The sequence below is a fragment of the Herpailurus yagouaroundi genome, unplaced genomic scaffold (assembly GCF_014898765.1).
Source record: "Herpailurus yagouaroundi ecotype Mexico unplaced genomic scaffold, PumYag 191, whole genome shotgun sequence".
Lineage (NCBI taxonomy): Eukaryota > Metazoa > Chordata > Mammalia > Carnivora > Felidae > Herpailurus > Herpailurus yagouaroundi.
Window position 1 is genome coordinate 16729046 of NW_024412422.1, and position 23285 is coordinate 16752330.

Sequence of the window (23285 nt, forward strand, 5' to 3'; positions counted from 1 at the left end):
AGAAGGCCAGTGAGGGAGGGGCAGAGAGCGGGAGACACAGCATCCGAAGCAGGTTCCAGGCTCTGAGCCGTCGGCACAGGCTCAAACTCACGAACCGCGAGATCGTGACCTGAGCCGAAGTTGGACGCTCAACCGACGGAGCCCCCCAGGCGTCCGTGTCTCTGCAAGTTGAAAACCCTAAGTGTGACGGCATTTTTCCAGGCACGCTGACGACGGTAGAGACCGCAGCTTGGCTGTGTTCAGCCCTTAGTGGAGGCCTTTTACTAAACTTCATAAGATGCTATTAGTCATAACACTGAGGTTGCCAAGCCCTCCCTTTGTGACCATCGTTCGAATACAAAGTGACACCGGGAAGCCCGCGAGGTGAGGCTCGGGCAGGCACTTGGGTAACACCTGTCAGCCCGGCCTCAGCCGTGACAGACGACGCCAGCGGCTCCCGGAGGCACCTGCTCTGTGGTTCCCGTGGCTCCACTTTGCAAAGCTGATGTTGCCATTAAAGGGCTTCATGGTGGAACGGCTGCCTCTGCAAAAGACAGAGCCAGGTGCATTCAGAGCTGTGTGCCAGGAGCTGACGTCCCCTTGCCTGAGAAGCCCCCACCCCGGCTGACCCTGAGCAAAGCAGTGGCCTGGCCCTCTGCTCAGTGTGGCTGAGGGATGCACAGACCCGTCATATGACTGCAGCTCCCTGGCACGTGGCCTGAGAGCCACGGGGCACATTCCCCCTCCTGGCGAGTTCCGGGAGGGACCCGATCCCTCGTCTGCTCTGCTCTGCTTGCTTACCTGGAGCCCAGGGGACTGTGCACTCACTCCCTACTGCCCTTGGACCTGCCGTTTCCCTCTTAGGTCAGGCTGTGTAGACACCCAAAGCCTGCCATCCACTGTCTGTCCGCCGCCCCTCCCCTGCCTGTTTCTTCCCTGGCCCTGTGCTCGTATTTTGACCTCCCCATTGAAATAAAATGCTCATTCCCTCCCATTTCATATTGCTGATGATGCACTTCAGACAGTCTTTAGAATTGTGATTACATGTGGGTGGATATGCTGCATAGACGTGAATACTGCAGAGTGCAGCGCCCGGGCCACCTGGCATTGGTCTGGGTCCTGGTGTTATTACATCGCACCTTACCTCGGCCAAGTCGTGCCAAGTTTCCAAGCCCAGCTGCGTGATCGCCTCCAAATACCGATCTCCTACTCAGTACAGTGTCTTCTTGTTTGTTTCATGGCCAGTATGAGACGATTTTCCGGTTTTCCCAAGTTCCTCCAGACTGGCCTTTCTTTACGGCAACCAGGAAGGTAGAGATTGGAGAATTATTTTATTCGCTTTTTGTCAAAAAATTTTAACGTTTATTCATTTTTGAGAGACAGAGAGTGAGTATAGGGGGTGGGTGGGTGACAGAGAGAGACGGAGACACAGAATCCGAAGGAGGCTCCAGGCTCCAAGCTGTTAGCCTGATGGGGGGCTTGAACTCACAAATCGCGAGATCATGACCTGAGCCGAAGTTGGACGCTCAATCGACTGAGCCACCCAGGTGCCCCTTATTTGCTTTTTAAAAATTTATGGATAGGGGCGTCTGGGTGGCTCAGTCGGTTAAGCGTCCGACTTCGGCTCAGGTCATGATCTCGCGGTCCGTGGGTTCGAGCCCCGCGTCGGGCTCTGCGCTGACGGCTCGGAGCCTGGAGCCTGCTTTGGATTCTGTGTCTCCCTCTCTCTCTGCCCCTTCACTCACTATCTGTCTGTCTCTCTAAATAATAAATAAACATGAAAAAATTACAAAAATATATCGATTAATTTGGGGAATGATTCTCCGGTGCCTGGTTCTGTCCTCCAGCCTTTTTCATCAAAGTGATGGATCCTATAGGCCTTTCAGATACAAGTGATAGAGCCTCCATTTCACCGGAACTAAGGCTCTGGGAAATTTATGTGCCCACATCAGTTGAGCACCAAACAAGTAAAACGAGGTTTGAGTCCCGATTCGTCCCGCTCCAGAGTCTGTGTTTGGTCGGCTCAGAGCTACCACCCAGGAGGATACAAACTCAGGAACGCTTGGCGAATCTCCGGGATTTTTTCATGGGGTGGTGTATTTGTGAGGGGCCCTGTGGATTGTGACAGCACACGGGCATCGCAGCGGATGCCAAAGGATTCCCGCTGAGCACAGGAAGATCAATCAGAGTCTTGGACCCTCTGGGGAAGCACGTGGAAAAGCCAATACTTCTGCACAGAACCAGGCTTATGGTATTCACCTAGGGTAGCATGATAAGGGGTACAGCAAAACGAGACAAAAACGGAACAAAACAAGAATACGGTCCAATGGGAAACGTTTCGAGAGGGTCTTTCTGCGCAAAGAAGGCATCCCTCAAGACTGAATCAATGCGCGCTCTCATATTCTGCATTATCCACACGTTCATCAAAAAATCAGTGGCCGGACCGATCAATGCGACTGCAGGGGCCGAGACCTGTCAGCACAGAGACCACACATCGCAGAGAAGTAGGCACCTGCTCTCCGGGAAGAAGGGGTTCTTTCAGGTCCAATCAACAGGCGACATCTGCAGCCTGCGTAACCCACGGAATGCTGATAGAGCTGTTTGAAAACACCAGGGCTAATCAGTTCTGTTGTTACTTGCTTTAACTTCGAGAATTGCCTTGTTTCATTGATGGAAAGGGAGCAGGATTAAGAGGGAAAAGAAAATGCTTTTCATATGCGATCCAGGCAAGACAGTGTGAGATGAAAATCAACTATTTTAACATGGGAACGCCCCCTTTGTAGGACGGGGGGTCTTGGGGGTTGACTTGCAGATGGGGGCAGGCGGGTCCCCCTGGCAGGCTGGAGGGCAGTGGTCAGCTTCAGGCACAGGCTTTGCAAGTCCCCGGTGTGAGTGTGCTGTCGGGACCCTCGTCATAAGTGCTGGGTTTGAGCTAATCGAAGGTTTCCCAGTCCTGACAGTTGAAGTCTGATACTTCTTTCTCAGGAGGGTCTGTGCTGTGCATTGTAGGGGATTTACACGCATCTCTAGCGTTTACTCACTAGATGCCAGTGGCAGCCACCTGCCTGAATTGTGACAACCCAAAATGCCCCCCAGAATAGCTTTACGCTAGAGGTAGAACTGTCCCTGGGTGAGAACCACCGAATTCTACCTCCAGAAAAAAGATGGGATCGAGGGGAATATATTGGACCCCGTAAGCCCATGTTTAGAAGTTTGGGGCTTTAGGGATGATCAGCAGCCAGAGATGAAACCATTGCCAGACATTGTCTATGCATCTCTTACTTCTCGACACCAGTTTTCCTTCTCCTGACAAGCTTGTCCATGCAATTGGGACTGTGGCCACAAGTAGCTTCAAGCTCATATCTGTGCAACTCTATTATCAGGAAGGAAAAGAATCTTTTCCAATGAAGTTCAGTCCAAAAGCTCCCGCAAAGGGCTCTGGTCCAGCTTTGGTAACACATCTGACTGTAAGTGACTTCTAAGCTGTCTGTGTTGGGAGGGAGCTGAGGGATTCTTTTGGCTCACATGCTCTCTTGTTGGGCAGGCCTGCTGCCAGGGAGAAAGGAGGAAGTTTTTCTGATCGGTTCATTCATTCATTCATTCATCCACCTGTCTGTCCATCCAAATATCCATTCACCGACCTGTCCATCCATCCATCCATCCATCCATCCATCTATCCATCCATTTTTCCATCCATCCATACACGCATCCATCCAGCCATCCACCTGTTCATACATCCATCCATTTTTCCATCCATCCATCCATCCATCCATCCATCCAGCCAGCCAGCCATCTACCCATCCATCCATCCATCCATCCATCCATCCATCTACCCGTCCATCCATCCATCCAGCCAGCCAGCCACCCATCCATCCATCCACCCGTCCATCCATCCATCCATCCATCCAACCATCCACCCATCCATCCATCATCACTCATATACTCTGTGCCATTCCTTGTCCTGTGTGTGGAGGATATGAAGATAAATTGCATATTTGTGTCCTGCCTCTGACAGGTTTCTGGTCTGCTTTTACTAGATGTTCAGCTAAAACTGAGATGGAGAACTAAGTTATCTCAATGGGTGGTGACAGTACACTCTTCAGTGATTTGGGAAATGAATGAAAATGGCCTGGAAGTAGATACAGAGGTTAGGAGGGAGCAGATGGAATCTGATTAGGAAGACAATGAGAAATCAGGCATTCTCAGCATTGAAAAAGCATCTGTTAATTGTTGTTGTTTTCTAATGCCCAATGTGCTTGGGCAAATAGGGAGATACCAGTTTTCTTGAAGCACAGATAGCGGGAGAGGCCCTGGGGTGTGTGCAGGAGGACGAGTGTGAAGGTGAGCAAAGGAGTTTGGAGTTTAGCCCCTGGTCAGAGGGGAGCCCCAGGACAATGGCCATCGGGTGATAGAGTTTTTGAAAATGAGCCTTGGAGATAAGGAAATTCAGGCAATCGTGTAGGAGGTGGGTAGGAGAGAGGGAAGAGTATTTTGGAAGTTCTCTTGCAAGAAGGGGAACAAGGAGGGCTTGAGAGGAGACCAGAGAGAAACAGTGGTGACCACTGAGTCGAAGAGTTAGACTCAGAGCAGAAAGAGCTATAATATCCTCAACACCTCCCTTCCCTCCATCCCATGACCATGACCACGATTGCAAGGTCCTGCCCAACCACTACACTCCTTGACCCCCTTTGGCTTCCTTTATAGCGTCTGCCTCTAGCTGACCTTCTCCTTCCACTGGCGTATTTGCTTGATCCTGTCTGTCTCCCGCAACAGAACGTGATCTTTGTGAGTTCTCACGTGTCTCTGTTGTTCGCAGCGGCCCCATGTCTAGCACGGCATCTGGTCCCTCCAGGGTGTTCAGTAAATATTCACTGAGCTTCCTCATTCGCCCACCTATTATTCACGTATCCAGTCACTACTCAATCGTGCATATACCCAGTCATATGTTCAATGCACCATTTAAAGACTGCCTTCTCCAGTTGTTTCATGAAAAAGAACATCCTTAGTGGGTATGTGGGTGTTTGAAAGGAAATAATGTCTAAATCTACAAGCAGAAACTGATAGATACTTCAACTGGTGCTTCTGGGTCACAGTTTAGACCTTGCAATTCACTCCTCAGTGGAGAAATCTTCCTTTTGACAGGCAATCCAAAGAAAGAAGGTCTTCTTAAGTATTTTCCTGTGGATGGGTAGAGAAGTCTGGAATGTGACAGCTCGTACTTTGGGTGGAGGGTTTGCTCTCAAAATCATGGCCGCCGAAGATGTCGAAATTGGGATACTCAGACATTGTTGGTGGGAATGTAAATAGGGCCACTGCTCTGGGAAACAGTTTAGCAGATCCTGAAAACATTAAACGTGGAGTTCTCACGTGACCCAGCAATCCCACCTGTAGGCGTATATCGAAGAGACATGAAAATGTAAGTCCTCATCGGCAGAAACTGTTACGTGGATGCTCATGGCAACTTTATTCATAATATCAAAAAAAGGAGAAATAGCCCAAGTGTCCGCTTTCCCCTGGGGGGTGAAACACATGTGGTCTATCCAGATAAGAGGCCATTACTCAGCTGTAGAAAGGAATGAAGCCCTGATCTATGTTACAACGTGAATGAGCTTGCGAACATGATGCCGAGTGAGAGAATCCAGGCACCAAAGGGCACATAGAGCAGGATTCCACTCGTATGAAATGTCTAGAGTAGAAAAATTCATAGAAACAGAAAGTAGACTCGTGGTCGCCAGGAGCTGGCGGGGGGAGGGCAGTGAGCAATGAAGCGATGCCTAAGGAGTACGCGGTTTCTTTCGTGGGTGACAAAAATAGTCTAACAGTAGATAGCGATTATTGCCAACCGTGAATCTACCACAAGCCGTCCACTCGTCCACTTTACAAGGTGAATTTAATGATAGGTGACTTTTATCTTAATTTGTAAAAAGCACGGCTGAATTCTCATGGGCCGTGTAAGCAGGTTCAATGGGAGGAGAACACTATGGAGGTTCTCAAGCCACAGATCCCCCTTCTGTCCGCAAGGGAGAGAGTTGGCGCAGATAACTATGTGGGCAACATCAGGATTATTACTTCAAAAGAGGGAGTTGGATTTATGGAGAAGTACGGATACTAAATTATTTATCTGAAATGCTGCTTGTGTGATTTTTGGCACTAACACGAAAGAGACGAGGCAGCCACGGGAGCCCGGGGGGCTCAGCTGGTTGAGCGTCTGCCATCAGCTTGGGTCACGATCTCACGGTTTGTGAGTTTGAGCCCCGCGTTGGGCTCACCACTGTCAGTACAGAGCCCGCTTCACATCTCCGGTTCCCCTCTCTCTGTGTCTCTCTCCTGCTCACCCTCTCACACTCAACCATAAATAAAATATCAAAAAGAATTAAAAAAAAGACATCGTTGCTGCCGAGAAGCACCTTGGAAGCTTTGTTGTTATTAGGGTTTGAAGAGCCTTCGGGACCTTCTGACGAATTCGGATTTGAATCGATAGCAAAAATGGGAGAGGTAAGACACGCGTAGCACAGCTCCCTAGCTCCTGTTCCAGGAAGACATCACTAATCAGTCCTTGCACGCCTCTCCCCAGAGTCCAGACTCCTTCTCTGGACAAGCCCCCAGCGCCTGTGGGGATCCTTCTACACTCACAAATGCGATGAAGCCTTTCCTATTTATGGTACAGTCTGTGGGCGCCGGGAGCAGTATCAAGTAAGGACCGCAGCATAATGTCCGCGAGGGACACCTTTGTTCCAGATGATTTCATACGCTGAAAAAATAACAGTAAACCCACCTGCTTCCCTGGGCGTCGGAGGCATACTGTCAAGGAAAGCATTACGCCCAAGGCTATAAAATGCCAATTCTTCAGGCAAAAACAGTCCCAAGACTTGCTTTGTTCGGCCAGGATCCTTCTTTACAGTTTTCCCGTCAGTGGCCGGTGTTGAAACTTGATAGATTTCGCTCTCTACCTGGATTTCCTGTTTCTTTCGAAAAGCAATCAGGCGCCCTCAAAGAGCAGTGCTAGCACTCCTGCGTGAAAGCAACTCATCCCAGCTGTGGTGGCCGCCTCCCTCGAGTGAAAGTCTCCTTCCGGTTTGCCTTGTCCCAATACCCCAGGCCCATCACACCCACCCGACGGGCCACTCAGGGCTGTGTTGTGCTGTGTGTGTTGTGTTGTGTCTGCTTACCTAGCCTGAACACTATTTCATGCCACTCCTTTATTTGTGAGAATTGATGGGTAAATTACCTTCTTGCCAATTGAAGGCTGCTGTGGATGTGCAGGGTAATAGGATGATGAGTCTGCTTTGCTTCATTCGTGTAAATCTAGACGTTGGATCACGCAAGGATCGGGTGTCATCTCACCCTGGAGGTGTGGGGGAGGCGGGACTGGAGGTACAGTGGATGTACCACACTACCCAATCAAGATTTGTGGCCATGGATGAGCTCAGCGCTTGCGGACACGACTTTCTCGGGCAGTTCAGAGAGTCTCTCGTAGGCAAGGGTTTCATTAACCTGTATTCGTGGCGGAGGGAACACAAGCGCCATCAATGGTCCCACAAGGTGATGACGAGAACATTGCTTGTGCACCCAGAATTTCCCCACGAAGGGCCGGGGCTGGGCTAGATTCTGAATTTCCAGTTCCCTTGAGAACGACTCCGTGAAGAGTGTGAGTGTGGAGGTCCAGCCTTCTCTTGGCGGTGGGGACCACGCCTTGCGTCTGCCGGGCCCTGTCCGCTTGGGACTTTCAAAGTCCCTCTTCCAATGTCTCTTTGTGGAACAGGTGGTCGAGAGGCCACTGCTTGCGTTTACTTCTGTCCTTTTCCTGGGAATCACAGAAATAAACTCTTCCGCTATTGGTACCTTAAGTTCACCATGCGTGAGTCTCTGATTTCCCAAGCGCTTTTCCTAATAGACATGACCTAAGTAGCTGTCGTAGAAGTTGGAAAAAGTCTGTGGAACTTTCTCTTATTTTTCCCCTTGAAAACCTGTTTATCCTGCCAAAATACCTTATGAATGTGTGTGTGTGTGTGTGTGTGTGTGTGTGTGTGTGACTAATTTACGTGCAAGCCCCAAACATCTAAGCCTTAGCTTCAACATCTGTGCCAATGGAGCCTAATTAACAGCGCGTCTCCCCAGCAGGCCCAGTGCGCGCAGTCAGAGCGGGTGCAAGAAGCCGGGCACAGCCATATGCTGGGCTCTCACCAGATAAGCACCCCCTAATCCCTTCTGGGGCACCGTTCGATGAACGTGAAGTGCTTGGATCTTTTGCTAAGCTAACAAGCATTGGTGGTGCTTTTAAAATCCCCCGATGCCAAGGGATGAGACGCTAAGATGAAAGCATCCTACAAATAAGGGTACGCTAAACTTTGTACTGAGCCATAGTCTGGCCTGGGACGCTCTGAAGTTTTAATAAGGAATAATTTTGGGAAGATACGTATCTAGAAATAACAAAACCTTACTGAACGTGTTTTGGGGCAGGGGCACCTGGGGGGCTCAGTCGGCTAAGCATCTGACTCTTGATTTGGGCTCAGGTCATGATCTCACAGTTCGCGGGATTGAGCCCTGAGTCGGGCTCTGTGCTGACAGCGCGGAGGCTGCTTGAGATTCTCCCTCTCCCTCTCTCTCTGCCCCTCCCCTGCTTGTGCACGCACGTTCTCTTGTTTTCTTTCGCTCTCTCTCTTTGTCAAAATAAACAAATAAACATTAGAAAACAAGACAGTGTTTGGGGACAGAGCTTTTTCCCTAGAGGAAAAACAACTAACATGTCTTAGTTTTGCCATAGTGATGGCCCATCGGATAGAGTCCAGGACTGTCCTGTGCCATCTAATGGAGCTTGGCTGAGAGAGTTGTTAGGGAGTCCTTCTGTGCAGATGTCTGTCGTGCGTGTCTCTAATTAAGGTGAACAGTCAACCCCTCTCGTGGTTCTGAGGTGAAAACAGCCAGTGAACGTGTCCATCCCCCAGGCCCCCCAGGAGCTTTAGGGAAATACAATTAAAAACAGTACGTTCTGCCAACTCAGAAAACCTCTCCAAAAAAAAGCAGAGGAGAAAGAAAACAATTTCATTATTGAGTCCGTATTAAACCAGAACGTGATGTGCATCACAGGCAATTTGCTGAGAGATTTGCAAAGGTAGAAATGTCACATTTAAAAAACAATTTTTTTTAACGTTTATTTATTTTTGGGACAGAGAGACAGAGCATGAACAGGGGAGGGTCAGAGAGAGAGGGAGACACAGAATCTGAAGCAGGTTCCAGGCTCTGAGCCGTCAGCACAGAGCCCGACGCGGGGCTCGAACTCACGGACCGTGAGATCGTGACCTGAGCCGAAGTCCGACGCGTAACCGACTGAGCCACCCAGGTGCCCCGAAATGTCACCATTTTATACAGCCCAGCCGACATAATCCATTTCATACATGTTCTCATAATAAGTCAATTTTTCTCATTTTTAAATTTGATTGGCTCCCAGAGAACCCTGATTAGTTTACTAATCGCTACATACTCTGTGTGTAGTGCTTAGGAGAGTGACTGTCAGACCTGAGGACACGGGCAGTCAGGAGAAGGGACAATGGGCCCAGAGCCCCCCTGGTTCAGGTCCCTGCACGAAGCCGGCAATCCTGCCCCCCTCCCCTCCTTGGGAGTTTAGTTGGAAGACCATGGATCAGTCAGGAAGTTCTCGCTACACGCTCCTTCTCCTGTGTCCCAACTGGACCCCACTGCTTGACGGAGAAGGGCCGTGGCTCCTGTCCTGCGTATTTGTGCTGGGCTATTAACCCAAATCGGTTAGGAACACCTGTCTTACGTCCAGGTGTCATGAGCCTGACGCGAGGCTCAATCTCACGAAGCGTGAGAACGTGACCTGGGGCAAAATCAAGAGTCAGATGCTTCACTGACTGAGCCGCCCGGGCACCCCTTCCCCAAAACACGTCCAATAAGGTCTCGCTCTTTCTAGGTAAGTATCTTCCAAAAATGATTCCTTATCAAAACTCAGCTCAAATCCTGACTCTGTCTCTTGCTGGCTCTGTCCCCTTGGCCAGCTGGCCCCTCTTAGCTCAGTTGGTGCGTTCTGATAGAAAAACCAGGATGCTTCATGTTACACAGTTATTGTGAGGATTGAATGCAAACAGGACATACTAAGTTCTAAGAACGATGCCCAGTGCACGGACAGCGCTCCACATAGGCTCCTGACTATTAGCCCTTCTCTGATTTCAGGGGTTCCCGGCTTATAAGGCAAACCCAAAAATGTAGGCAAGTGCTCCTTAAGGGGCGGAGACTAACCGTTTTTGCAAACTACGGAAGACATATTAAACAGCCTTTAGGGGGGCACCTGGGTGGCGCAGTCGGTTAAGCGTCCGACTTCAGCCAGGTCACGATCTCGCGGTCCGCGAGTTCGAGCCCCGCGTCAGGCTCTGGGCTGATGGCTCAGAGCCTGGAGCCTGTTTCCGATTCTGTGTCTCCCTCTCTCTCTGCCCCTCCCCTGTTCATGCTCTGTCTCTCTCTGTCCCAAAAATAAATAAACATTGAAAAAAAAATTTAATAAAAAAATAAATAAACAGCCTTTAGGTTTGGATCAAAAATGACCGTTAAAAAAAAAATTTAAAAAAAAATGACCGTTAAAAGTTTTTTTAAGGAGCACCTGGGTGGCTTCGTCAGTTGAGCGTCGGACGCTTGGTTTCAGCGCAAGTCACAATCTCCCGGTTCGTGGGTTCGAGCCCCACCTCGAGCTGTGTGCTGACAGCGTGGAGCCTGCTTGAGATTCTCTCCCTCCCCTTCTCTCTCTGCCCCTCCCCAGCTCATGCATTCTCTCTCTCTGTCTCTCTCGCACTCTCTTGCTTTTTCTCTCAAAATAAATAAACATCAAAAACAGCTTTTATTGATGTATTTTGCATGTCTGCATAGAGATGTGTGCATTTTCCGTGTACGTGTGAGAAACGTACCATCCGATTCTGTAGCCTTCCTTCCTTGATGTGTTGTCAGGTTGAGGGCAGGGTGGTGAGGGGAGTTACAATGCACGGCCAGGCTTCCTGCCGTTGAGACAGATCGATTCGGTGGCAAACTCAGCGAAGGGCAGGGATGAGCACACAGACTAAACCCTCCTTTCCGTTTTTGAAGACAGCGACATGGTGGGAAGCGTGATGGCGGGCGCCGTGTGAGTCCCGGACCTGCCGCTTCCGGCTCGACGACCCTGGGCCGGCTACCGGTGCTGCCCCGTCCTCGGCTCCCTCTTATGCAACTGGGAAAGGCAACAGCACTCCGGATTATAGTTCTACAATCCGAGAGCTCCGTTTTCTACAACATAAATATGTGTAATGCATGTAAAACGCTTATATTCTGTAAATGTAACATGTACGTGAAATACACACTAACCCATAAAGCATGCATAGAAATTGTACCTATGCTATGTAACATTAAGATACATAATGAATATATAATGAAAACAAATGCGACATATTTATATGTTATGTAAATATAAAATATGCATGAAATGCACAGTGAGCCATTAGACACAAATTATATGTAATTACGTACATACTCTGTAGAGTATAATACTAATAATGGGATATATAATGCATCGTTCTATGATATACATACAAATTGTATATAATTACTAGACATATATGCTCTGTATAGCATAATGCTAATAATACACTATACTGTATTGTAGTATAATATACACAGTATATGTGTATACATATACGTATGTATACGTACATAATAATATATTATTAGTATTATACTCTACAGAGCATATCTGTATAGTCTTACACTATATATAGTACATATGTATAGCCATATACTATATTACTATACGTAATATATATCACTATATATTACGTTGTGTATTTGTATATATAGTGACTATACATGTATATTAAACACGCACACAGAGTGTCTAACCAGCACAACCCCTCCTGTGACCACCCCAGGTGCTTTGCCCAACCCCCGTCCTGTGACCACCCCAGGTGCTTTGCCCAGGTGATGAGCTGAATGGCCCAGGCACTGAGACCTGGAGTTAGGCTACTCTTGACCGTATGAGGGTAAGTCAGAAGGAGGACCATCTGCTTCCGACCACAGTTGTCCACAGGTGAGTGAAACTTTGGATCAGGGGGGCGACTGCACTGTCTGCCCCCGTCTAGAATCATTCATACCTCTAAGAAGCCCGGCTCCTTGTAATGGCAAATGATATTAGAAACCAAAAGATTCCGGAGAAGTACCAGAAAAGCAATGAGCGGGGTTAGAAAAATGTGCGGCAAAGGGCAGACACGTTACACGTATGAACACACATGTAAATATCTGTCGTTGCTGGGGCCGGGGAAGGACAAGTAGAGACCCACGTCTGGGAGACGGTGGAGAGAAGGCAGGAACGCTCCTCCAAGGGGGGACGTGGCCGCCCTCCACCTGCAGGGTGCGTGCGCATCCCAGGGCCCTGCACCTGAGGCGGTGGGGGCGGGTCTCATGATGGTTCAGGAGGCTCTAGCGGAGGGGGCTAGCCTTGACCTCAGGGAGAACACTGCTGCCTGTAGACAGAACATCTGCAGAAACACCACCTTCCCGGAGACCAATTTCTCTCAGTGAAACTGCCAGGGTGGTGGGTGGGGCAGAACTTCTGGAGAAAAATCATGACCCGACACTCCCTGTTTTTCAGGGTGAGAGAAGTTTTCTGTTTTACGCTGGGTTTGCTTTGGCCTTTTCGATGGTCACTAATGGAACATTTAAAAGTCAACTTGTGAATCCTTTCTCAGATCCTGGACTGAACTTAGGTGGCCAGGGACAAACTTGAAACTGGCGGTGAAGGCTTTCCATCTGCCCCGTTGATATCAGCAGGTGGGGTCCCTGTCTGCCCTGCAGATTGTTGGGGGGTGGGGTTTACAGGCACATCTCCCCCATGGGAGAGTGGTGACCTACATGGCCTGGGAGAATGGCCCTGGTGGGGAGTATTTACTTATCTATCTATCTATCTATCTATCTATTTATAATTTGGGGGGGGGTTAAACCCAAATTCCCAAATACCTTGCTCCTGTGGCTGAACCTTTTCCTTCATTATGTTTTGTGTGATCTGGAAAACATATGTATATATTACATTAAAAAAAATTTGTTAGGAGGGTAAATCTCCTAAGTTAGGTGTTCTTACCACAATAAGTTTAAATTTCTGACAAATTGGGTGCCTGGCTTCCCCAGGGAATATAGAGATTGAGAATAAGTGAGTAAGATTCAAAGGTCGTTTTTCTTTTCTTTTTTTTTTAAATTTTTTTTTCAACGTTTTATTTTATTTTTTTGGGACAGAGAGAGACAGAGCATGAATGGGGGAGGGGCAGAGAGAGAGGGAGACGCAGAATCGGAAAGAGGCTCCAGGCTCTGAGCCATCAGCCCAGAGCCCGACGCGGGGCTCGAACTCCCGGACCGCGAGATCGTGACCTGGCTGAAGTCGGACGCTCAACCGACTGCGCCACCCAGGCGCTCCCTCAAAGGTCGTTTTCCTAGCTGCTCCCCTTGCCAGCTGTGGGCCTGCCTTCACTGTACCCAAATACTTGATCAAGAGACACGGGGGGCCCACGTTCAAGCAGCGGACTTGGTTGCTAACCAAACCAAACCAAACAAAAAGCAGCGACATAAATTTGCCTTCATCATAGCTCTTCCGTAGCAGGTGTAGCCGAGTCTATCAAGAGACAGCCAGTATAAACACCCTGGAGGGAGAAAGAAGAAAACTTTCCCAAATATCATTGTAAATAAGTGACTTTTGTTGTTGTTTTGTTTTGACTTCAGAAATAGCGATCAGCTCATGGAATCAAGCGTTGCTGAGGCAATGAATCCCCCAGCATGGGGGCATAATGAGGGAGCCGATAACTGCCTGGGGCTGAGTATCTGATTTTCGAGACAGAAGAGAAGCTGAAATGAGGAGACGAAGTGCCTATTCTATGGGTAAACAGGAAGTGGGTTAGAGAGGAAAGCGTTTATGTCCCATGAAGTCTAACAGCCACTTAAGTGGATGCTATTATTTGACAAGACAGTGTGGGCTGCTAATGGCCGCTTCACTTCTCTCCCTGCTTGGCAGCCGCGCAGACTGAAGTGACAGAAGAGGAGTCCTTCTTAGTGACAGAAGGATGCAGGGCCGTGCACGCTAGGTGGCGGCCGATGTCCCTCTGGGAGACCATGGGCGACCGGAAGTAGCCCCGTGGCTGGAAACCAAGTAAATGTGCGAAGGCATAGCAGTGATGGTGGCCTCTAATGTTGCCCCAGGAGCCGAGGCCATGCTGGACGCTGCCTGTGACGCTGTGAATTAGAACAGATCTGTGTTTTGGTCTTTGTGTTTGGTTCCTGGCTCACAGCCCCAAGACCCTTGGGATTTTCTAAGTGATGAGAGCGATTTTGAGCATCTTCTGTTATAATCGTTGATCTTCTGTCCTAGGCTGAGAGTCATAAAGGCAGAATGGGTGTTTGTTATTCGTAATGAGCCCCTTTCAACCGCACAGGTTCCCAGCCATCCTGTCTCCCGCCTCTCCTGGAGCCCAAGCTGACCTCTGTGAGGTCCCCACTCACACCTGTCCTTGAGACGTTAATAACACCATCTCTTAAATTCTATTTTTTAAAATACAATTTATTGGGGCAGCTGGGTGGCTCAGTCGGTTAAGCGGCCGACTTCAGCTCAGGTCACGCTCTCGCGGTCTGTGAGTTCGAGCCCCGCGTTGGACTCTGGGCTGATGGCTCAGAGCCTGGAGCCTGCTTCCAATTCTGTGTCTCCCTCTCTCTCTGCCCGCCCCCCCCCCCCCGTTCATGCTCTGTCTCTCTCTGTCTCAAAAATAAATAAACGTTAAAAAAAAATTAAAATACAATTTATTGTCAAACAGGTTTCCCTACAACCCAGTGCTCATCCCAACAGGTGCCCTCCTCAATGCCCATCACCCACCCTCCCCTCCCTCCCACCCCCCATCAACCCTCAGTTTATTCTCAGTTTTTAAGAGTCTCTTATGGTTTGACTCTCTCCCTAACTTTTTTTTTCCTTCCCCTCCCCCATGGTCGTAACTTTCTCAGGATTCACATAAGAGTGCAAACATATGGTATCTGTCTTTCTCTGCCTGACTTACTTCACTTAGCATAATACCCTCCAGTTCCATCCACATTGCTGCAAATGGCAGGATTTCATTCTTTCTCATTGCCAAGCTGTATTCCATTGTAAGCTGGCCTCAGGTCAAACAACATGGCATGATTTGTTCCCCTCTCCTGCTACAACCACAGCAGAGGTGGGCACCCCCAATTTCCCAGGGGAGGAAAATAAGGATCAGAGCACGCACATGCCTTGTCTAAGTTAGCGTGGAACAGGGACTAGTTCTGTTACATTTGGAGCTCAAACTACTGCTTCCCAAACTGCTGCCCATTGGAATCGCCAGGGGCTCTTTGAAATATATGGATGCCTGGCTCTAACCTCAAGACACTCTGATTACATTGCCGTGGGCTGAAACTGGGCAGTAGGATCACCCGCAGGCGATTCCACAGTGCAGCAAAGTTCTGGAACTGTTTCTCCGGCTGGGTGGATCCTGCACTTGAGCGAAAACAAGCTGGAAGCACGAGATGATGTCTTTGTTTCCTGTGTTCTGAGCATGAAGCCACAATTCTGGCCAAGTTCTGTGCCAGATGCCAGATAGCTGAAGACGTTGTAGGTGAATCTGTGGATACACACGTTTGGCCAGGAGAGAGCCACGTCCTGACATTGACATTTCATGACCACAGTCCCACACTTTCTGGAAAATTGAGGATATTTCAAACATCCCTAATGTGGGTCATGCTCATTCTGATTTGTATTTAAATTCTAGTTAGTTAGCGTGCAGGGCAATACTGGTTTCAGGAGTAGAATTCAGTGACTCATCACTTACATAAGACATTGTGTTCGTCTCAACAAGCGCCCTCCTTAATACCCATCACTCATCTAGCCCAACCCCCACCTACTTCCCTCCATCAACCTTCAATGTGTTCTCTGTCTTTAAGAGTCTCTTGTGGTTTATTTCCCTCTCTTCTCTCCCCTCCTTCCCATATGTTCATCTGTTTCGTTTCTTAAATGCCACACGAGTGAAATCTTATGGTATTTGTCTTTCTCTGACTGACTTATCTCGCTTGGCATAAAACATTCCAGCTCCAACCACGTCATTGCAAATAGCAAGATCTCATTCTTTTTGATGGCTGAGTAACACTCTCTTGTATATGTACCGCATCTCCTTTATCCATTCATCCGTCAGTGGACATTTGGGCTCTCTCTATAGTTCGGCTATTGTTGATAGTGCTGCTATCACCATCAGGGTACATGTGCTCCCTCAAATCTGTATTTTTGTATCCTTTGGGTAAATACCCAGTAGTGCAATTGCTGGCTGATAGGATGGTTCTATTTTTAGTTTTTGAAGAACCCCCCCCCATAGTGTTCTAGAGAAACTCTTGAGATCAAATATCTCTCCCTTTCCCCAGTGGATGCTAAGTTAAGACACACTTCATGGAAGCAACCTTCTTTCCCTGGTATTAGCGGCTGTCAACCACAGGACGCTTGGCAAAGTTGGGACACTTTTTGCTTGTCACATGCATGTAGAGGTAGCCACGTGTTCCATCACGCTATGCTTTCTCTTTTCTTAGACTATTATTGAAGATGCTTCTTAGTTATTTTAATAGGATGGCTGTGAAGAGATTATGCAGCGGATCATTATCTTTACAAAGTGTTTAAATATTCCGTATCACACCCCAATTTAGGGTTTGCCCAAACGTGATTTTGCAAACGCTGGTTTATTGATACTACATTAGTCTAGGTCTGAAACACTCTGGCTGCAAATTGATGCTTTATGAGGTGAAATGACTTTTTAAGGCCATGACGATTCCTTTTTCCACAGAATTTTCTCAGCAAGCTCAGTGATGCCACAAGGCTCTGCAATTGTTGTCTGATAAACATCTAACTACCCAAAGAGAAAGAGAAAGAATGAAATGGGGGAAGAAGGCAAGACGCCATTTCTCTAAATATTTTTAGGAAAAAGATTGTCAAAATGTAACTATTCATTTTGAGGACAATGCCACATTTTCTGTGCTGTAATGGGCCAACGCCAGCAGGGAGATAATATTCTTTAATTTGGGGGGCATCATCACTAAATGAAATCAAGGTCTTTGGAGAAAATAACTGACTAACCTTGTATAAATCAAAGGAAGTAAAATGTATTAGGTTGATCTATTTATAATTCCTTTTCACCGAGGGGGTTGCAACTGAACATTAAAAAATGTTCTTCTATGCCATAGGCATTTCAGTGAGTTGTCCTAGCCCAAGACCATCTGTCTGTCCTAAGATCACCAGGTGCAAATCTGTTGTCTGAAAAAGTCAGGTTACTGACCTACTGCTCTCGGGGAGACAACACACACAGGAAATGTGGGAAACATTATCATTCAAAAGAGAGAGATTCTGAAAGGAAGCTGGCAAAGGCTGAGGGCAGGCAAGGCTCGAATCAAGCAGAAAGTGGGTAGCTCCAGGCACGCAGGGCTGCCGGCATCAGTCTGGACCGTGCAGCGGACCCAGGGTCCTGCTTGCTAGCGAAACGCAGAACTCACGTATGCGGGGAATGATAGGTTCAGAAACCCATTTTCTGAAATCCTGCACTGGAGTTGGAAATCAGACCTGCTTCTCTGTGTCAGAGTGACTTAGGTCCTCCAGGCAAGAGAGGGACTCATCCTGCCTGACGACAGGATTTCAAAGAGCAAAGTTTCTGATAATCCTTGCGTTTAGAGAACAGTGTTTCGCGGGGGTCAAAAAAGATAACAGTCACCCCCAAAAGGGGTTGTTCTGATACCACAGCTCTATTGTCCCTGGGAGGAATGTTTCCTGCTAATGTGGCAGGTGACTTCACCCACATCTGTCATCACAGCCGAACAAAGGGAAGGGCAGGGTTTGGCTTTCTTGGGCTGAGCTCGTTCCTAGTTTCCAGAAACTCATTTAGCCCTGAGAACACACTTCAGGGTTTAAAGGATGGCGACAAAGAAATGCCTGAAAATAAGGCAGCCACCTGCTTACAAAGCCCCACTTTCTTTTGCGGGCATTTTACCGGTTTCTTTCCTTTTTTCCCCTCATTAATAATGTGTGGAGCACACACTGGAGCTTGGTCGCTTCCTTTGAAGGTCCTCTCCCCGCTCTCTGACTCCATCCTGGCCGAGAAGACGGTGATCGTCCTGGATGACCGCGTCACCATCGCCGACCTGGGCGTGCAGCTGGTGGCTGGCTTGTCTCTTGCCCTGAAGCCTCACAGAGCGGACAAAAGAGCCATCGTCTCGATGGTGGCTGCCCAGGATGTTCTCCGAGCCCCGCAGCAGGTGGGATCCCAGAGTCCTTTTGTCCCCGGTCGTTTGAGACCACTTCCCTCCCCCGCATATCTGCAGAGGACATCAGTAGAGCACTTGTGTCTAGGACAGGTCCTTGAAACTCCTTCCTGCTTTCTATGCAGTCTGTCTCATCTCTGAGAAAAGTGTTCAGGACTTTGGATAAATCGTCCGCATATATTTTACACACTGACCATGTGTCCAAATACCACTTCGCAGCTGGTTATCTGTGATGAGGGGGCAGGGAGCACTACTGATAGACCATAACCTAAGGATCACATGTACTCACTTTTCCAAAATAAGTACTCATCAATACTTGCAAATTCTATTTCTGCTACTTAAACAAGTATGGCTAATGGACACCAGACATCTGTTGGTTTATAATAATTACGGGCAACTTTAAACCTCTGTTCCGTCTTTAAACTTGTAGCAAATCCAGTTGAATTATATCAGGGTCACTGTGTCTTTCAAGCATGCCCGTCCCCACACGACATCGTTTCTCAGATACTTCAAATGAGCATGCCTTCCTAATAAAGAATGCTTGAAGTGACATTATCGTGAGCCTGATTAGCTGCACCTGAAATTGATTCAGATGCATCACGTGGTCTTTCAAACTCTTTGGAGACTTCAGAATCAAATTCTGTTACACAACATTCAATACGTTAATATACACAGCACTGCATTCACCACGGTCTACACATTTGCTCCTCACACCTGTACGGTTACAGCCCATTATTTACGCCAGTTTGATGTATGACAGCAACTGATTCAGATTGTAAAACATATTTATTCTTCTCTGCTTCGTATTGAAAACATCTGTCATAGGAAACCACATGTGTGATTTATAAATCTGTGTACATGTTTACACATTTGAAGGAGATGAATTATAACATAATGCCTTAATTTCATTTTTCTTAGTTGTTGGATTTTGTTCAGTGATGGTTCGGTGACACCCTTAGACATTGATGATCCCAAGGATTTTTCAGTTACTGTGTCCTCATTGGATGAAACGGTGGTGTCTGTCCAGGCAAACCTTCAGTCCCAATGGCCGGTTGTGGTTGCACAGGGTGAAGGGCAAGGTCCCTTGATTAAATTAGAGGTGATGATTAGCGAACCCTGTCAGAAGACCAAGAGGAAGAGTGTTCTTGCCGTGGGTAAAGGAAACGTCAAGGTCAAATTTGAACCAAATGTTGATGAGCACCTAGGAGGCACCAACGATATCGAGGGCATCAGTCAGGAATACGAAGACCACTTAATTCCATACAGCGTGAAGGAAACCAGGAGAGAGCGGTTCAGGAGTGGTTCCAACATGGCGCCTCTGTTGGCCAAGAGGAACGTAGCAACAGAAGCACAACCCCACAGTACCCCCTGGAAGGAAAGGATAAGAAGTTGCTCAAGAGTGGCGGTCCAGACGCCTTCACAAGCCTCCCCACTCAAGGGAAGTTACCGGAACCCAATAATCCCAGTGACCTTACAGTGACCTCAAGGGGGTTAACTGATTTGGAGATCGGCATGTACGCTCTGCTCTGTGTCTTCTGCTTGGCCATTTTGGTCTTCTTAATCAACTGTGTGGCATTTGTTTGAAAATACAGACACCAAAGTTTCGCTGTGAGCGAACAAGGCAACATCCCCCATTCCCATGACTGGGTCTGGCTTGGGAATGAAGTAGAAACTTCTGGAAAACCCCGTGGACATCACCCTCCCGTCGGAGGAGTGCACAACCATGAGAGACAGGGGGCTGCAGTTCGAGGAGAGGAACTTCCTTCTCAACGGTGGCTCCCAGAAGACTTTCCATAGTCAACTACTCTTTTAGAAACATGACTAGGGAAAAATCTAGTCCTCCCTTCAAGATCTGTTTGATTGTCCTACAAGTTTCATTACCTGGGCCTTGTCACCTCTTTCCATTGACTGAGTATCCATGCTGCACGTTCGTTTTCTCCACCTACCCTCACATCAGTGTTCAGGGTCAGTGTGTAAATTCATATCCCTACTTTATCTTTTCTAGTTTTCCTTATTTAAAATAGCTTGAATTATACAAGAGGCTTCACTTAATATATGAGTGTCAATAAAAGAGTGCTATTTAATAAGTTTTACATGAAACTTTTTCCCACATGAATTTTGGGGGAAATGTTGCCATCACAAACATGTTTATTGTGTTTCCTCTGGTCATTATAGCTTCATGGGGGAACTAATAGGGGCCCTTCTTGGGTGGGTCCAATCTCTCAAACTACTTCTAGCTCTATTTATGAAGCACTATGAGTATCAATTTTTTTGCACCCAATGTGAAATCTAAAAATAGTGTTTCTATGTACAGAAAAGGAATTGTCAAGGAAACAGCTGCAGATGATGCTTGCCATTTGTGTGAATAAAAGTAAAAAGAAATAAATAGATGATATTCCAATTTGACAGTATGTAGACATCCATCTATCTGATGACAAGTGAGATGTTCACAATTATTTTTGTGGTAGAAACAAAACATCCAGGGCATCTGGGAGGTTCAGTCGGTTAAGTGTCCGACTTCAGCTCAGGTCATGATCTCACAGCTCATGAGTTTGAACTTTGTGTCGGGGTCTGTGCTGGCAGTTGAGAGCCTAAAGCTTGCTTGGGATTCTGTGTCTCCCTCTCTCTCTGCCCCTTCCCTGCTCATGTTCTCTCTCTCTCTCTCTCTCTCTCTCTCTCTCTCACTATCTCTCTCTATCTTTCTCTTTCTCTCAAAAATAAATAAATACTTTTAAAAAATTCAAACAGCCACAGGATGCACAGTGGAGGGAGAAACGTAACTGGCCTGGGTGCAAACACACATGCACACACAAACACACATACAAATCACAAAAGGAAATGGCAGTTCCAAGATTGAGCTGTTGCTGGGAAAACACAGTGGCTGTAAATCAGTGGCAAAGAAGAAAGAAATCGCATAGCTTATAAAATATTGATTCTTGCATAACTTATAAAACAGAAAATGTTACTGGATATAAACCACAGGAATGGTCAGAAGCAAAAATATTCAGGGTCAGAAGATTAAGTACAATTTTTTAATACTTATTTTGAGAGAGGGAGAGTGGGTGAGAGAAAGGGAGGGACAGAGAGAGAGAGGGAAAGGGAGAATTCTAAGCAGGCTCCACACTGTCAGCACAGAGCCTGAAGCAGGGCTCGAATTCAGGAACCATGAGATCATGACCTGAGCTGAGATCAAGTGTCAGATGCTTAACCAACTGAGCCACCCAGGTGCCCCAAGTTCAATTTTATTAAGATGGAATAGCTGTTGAGTTGGACTTTGGGCTAGAATAGCCCTTCATAGTCTCTGCTAAGCCATTTTACTTACTTTACTTTTTTCTCTCAGAAAAAAGCTTTTTTGAAGGTATAATAAAAAAATTTTAAAGTAGTAGCATGATTTTATTGATGTGGTTTAGTACAGTGTTGGACAATCTTAAAATCCTATATTCTAAACAAATTCAAGCACTGCAAATGATATATTCTTGAACGTAGTTCACATCTAACAAAGGCAAGTTCTAATATGAGCATCCGTAAGTTGAATGATATAATTTAAGTTGGAAGATAGGCAGCTTTGGTGTTTCTGAATTTCTCTGGCTCCCCTTTTGGCTGGATATTTGGGAGTCCGGCCCCGTTCAGCAGAGTTGGACAGAACCAATCTACTGGGCTCATTCATTCGTCACTTCAATTCATCATCACTTCAATTCATCATCATTCAATTCATCATCACTTCAATTCATCATCACTTCAATGTTTCCAGGCAAGCAGCAAGGGGTACCCAAGTTCTGGGATCGGGCCACTCCTGAGGTCACCTTCAGCATCCTTCTTGAAGTGAAACCATCGAACAGTTAAGGACTGCATTGCCACTGTGTATGGCCAAGTCTAGCCTAATCAGTTAATGTACCACAAGTACTTGAAAACAAAAAGTGAGGCTAAATGAGAGAAACAAACAGTTCATGATAATGACTATGCAGATTTTTTTATGTGAAGATTTTAAAACTAGTTTTAGATCTTGGAGTCCATCTTAAGGTGAAATGAGTACCTTTAAATCAACTTTTTTGCAGTCACGTCAACATGTCTACAGTAGTATGCCTAGGCTGTCTACTCACGTGCACACATGACTACATTTTCAGTTGCCTGTGCATAGAAATTCCCAGAAAGAGCTAGCACTCATTTTTTGAAACTAAGAATCACATACATCGAAATAGGCTCTTTCCAGATCTCAAGTCAACTCTTCCTAGATAGAGCCAGTCCATATCGTAGGGCTGACACTATCAGGCTGTAATACCACTGTTTTCTCAGAAGACTTTTTAAGGTACAGCACAACGCAATGACCAAAATGATCCTTTTAAATCTCGGCCTCTGCTGCAGTGAAGTCTGAAAGCTTAAAGATTGTGGTTCAAGTCTGTTAATGACTTAAAGATTGGATTTTGCCACCAGCAGAATCTAGAGCAGAGGGTCTCCTCTCTTCGAGTTTTGAGACTGAGCAGAGGGAGAGACTGTTACTGTAACCAGGGCTTTGTCTCTGAGGCAGATTCTCCTCTTTCGGGGCTGAAAAATTCAGGTGGTTGTGCACCAAGGTGCATCTAACAAAACTCACAACATCCTCCAAGAGGCACCTGCCACCGCGTTGACATGATCTTAATAGAGCAATCAATGCTTACTTATTTATGCGTTTCTCGTCCGCCTTACCGACATTGTTCATTTAGCAGTTTTAGTTAAAATAATCAGCTGACTGGGAGACTTGCTACTTTTGACTACAGAAGGCAAAGGCATAGGAAATTAAAATGGAGGATGGAATGTTCAAATATGCATTTGGTGGCTGTCACAAAAGCTCACCTTTTTATTATGTTAAAAACAAAATAACAATCAGACTAGTACGTTTGAGGGGGCTCAGGGGAGGCTGTGCTTTGGTGGAAACCCACAACATGAAATTCTTGGAAAAAAGGCAACGTAAAAGCTAGAGCTAAAACCAGGTCGTAAAATAAGACAGCGGGACGGGAGCC

The 23285-nt window shown here is 47.1% G+C and overlaps 1 protein-coding gene across 1 annotated transcript in view; it reads left to right on the plus strand.

The window, feature by feature from the left end:
- Positions 1-20318, plus strand: part of LOC121010126 (transmembrane protein 132B-like) — a 34076-nt gene extending 13758 nt beyond the window's left edge. Inside the window, 5 exon segments of the mRNA XM_040443474.1 lie at positions 18091-18282; positions 18719-18783; positions 19207-19538; positions 19541-19959; positions 19961-20318. Coding sequence (XP_040299408.1) covers positions 18091-18282; positions 18719-18783; positions 19207-19538; positions 19541-19959; positions 19961-20101 — 1149 coding nt within the window. The 3' untranslated portion in view covers positions 20102-20318.
- Positions 20319-23285: the final 2967 nt, after the last annotated feature.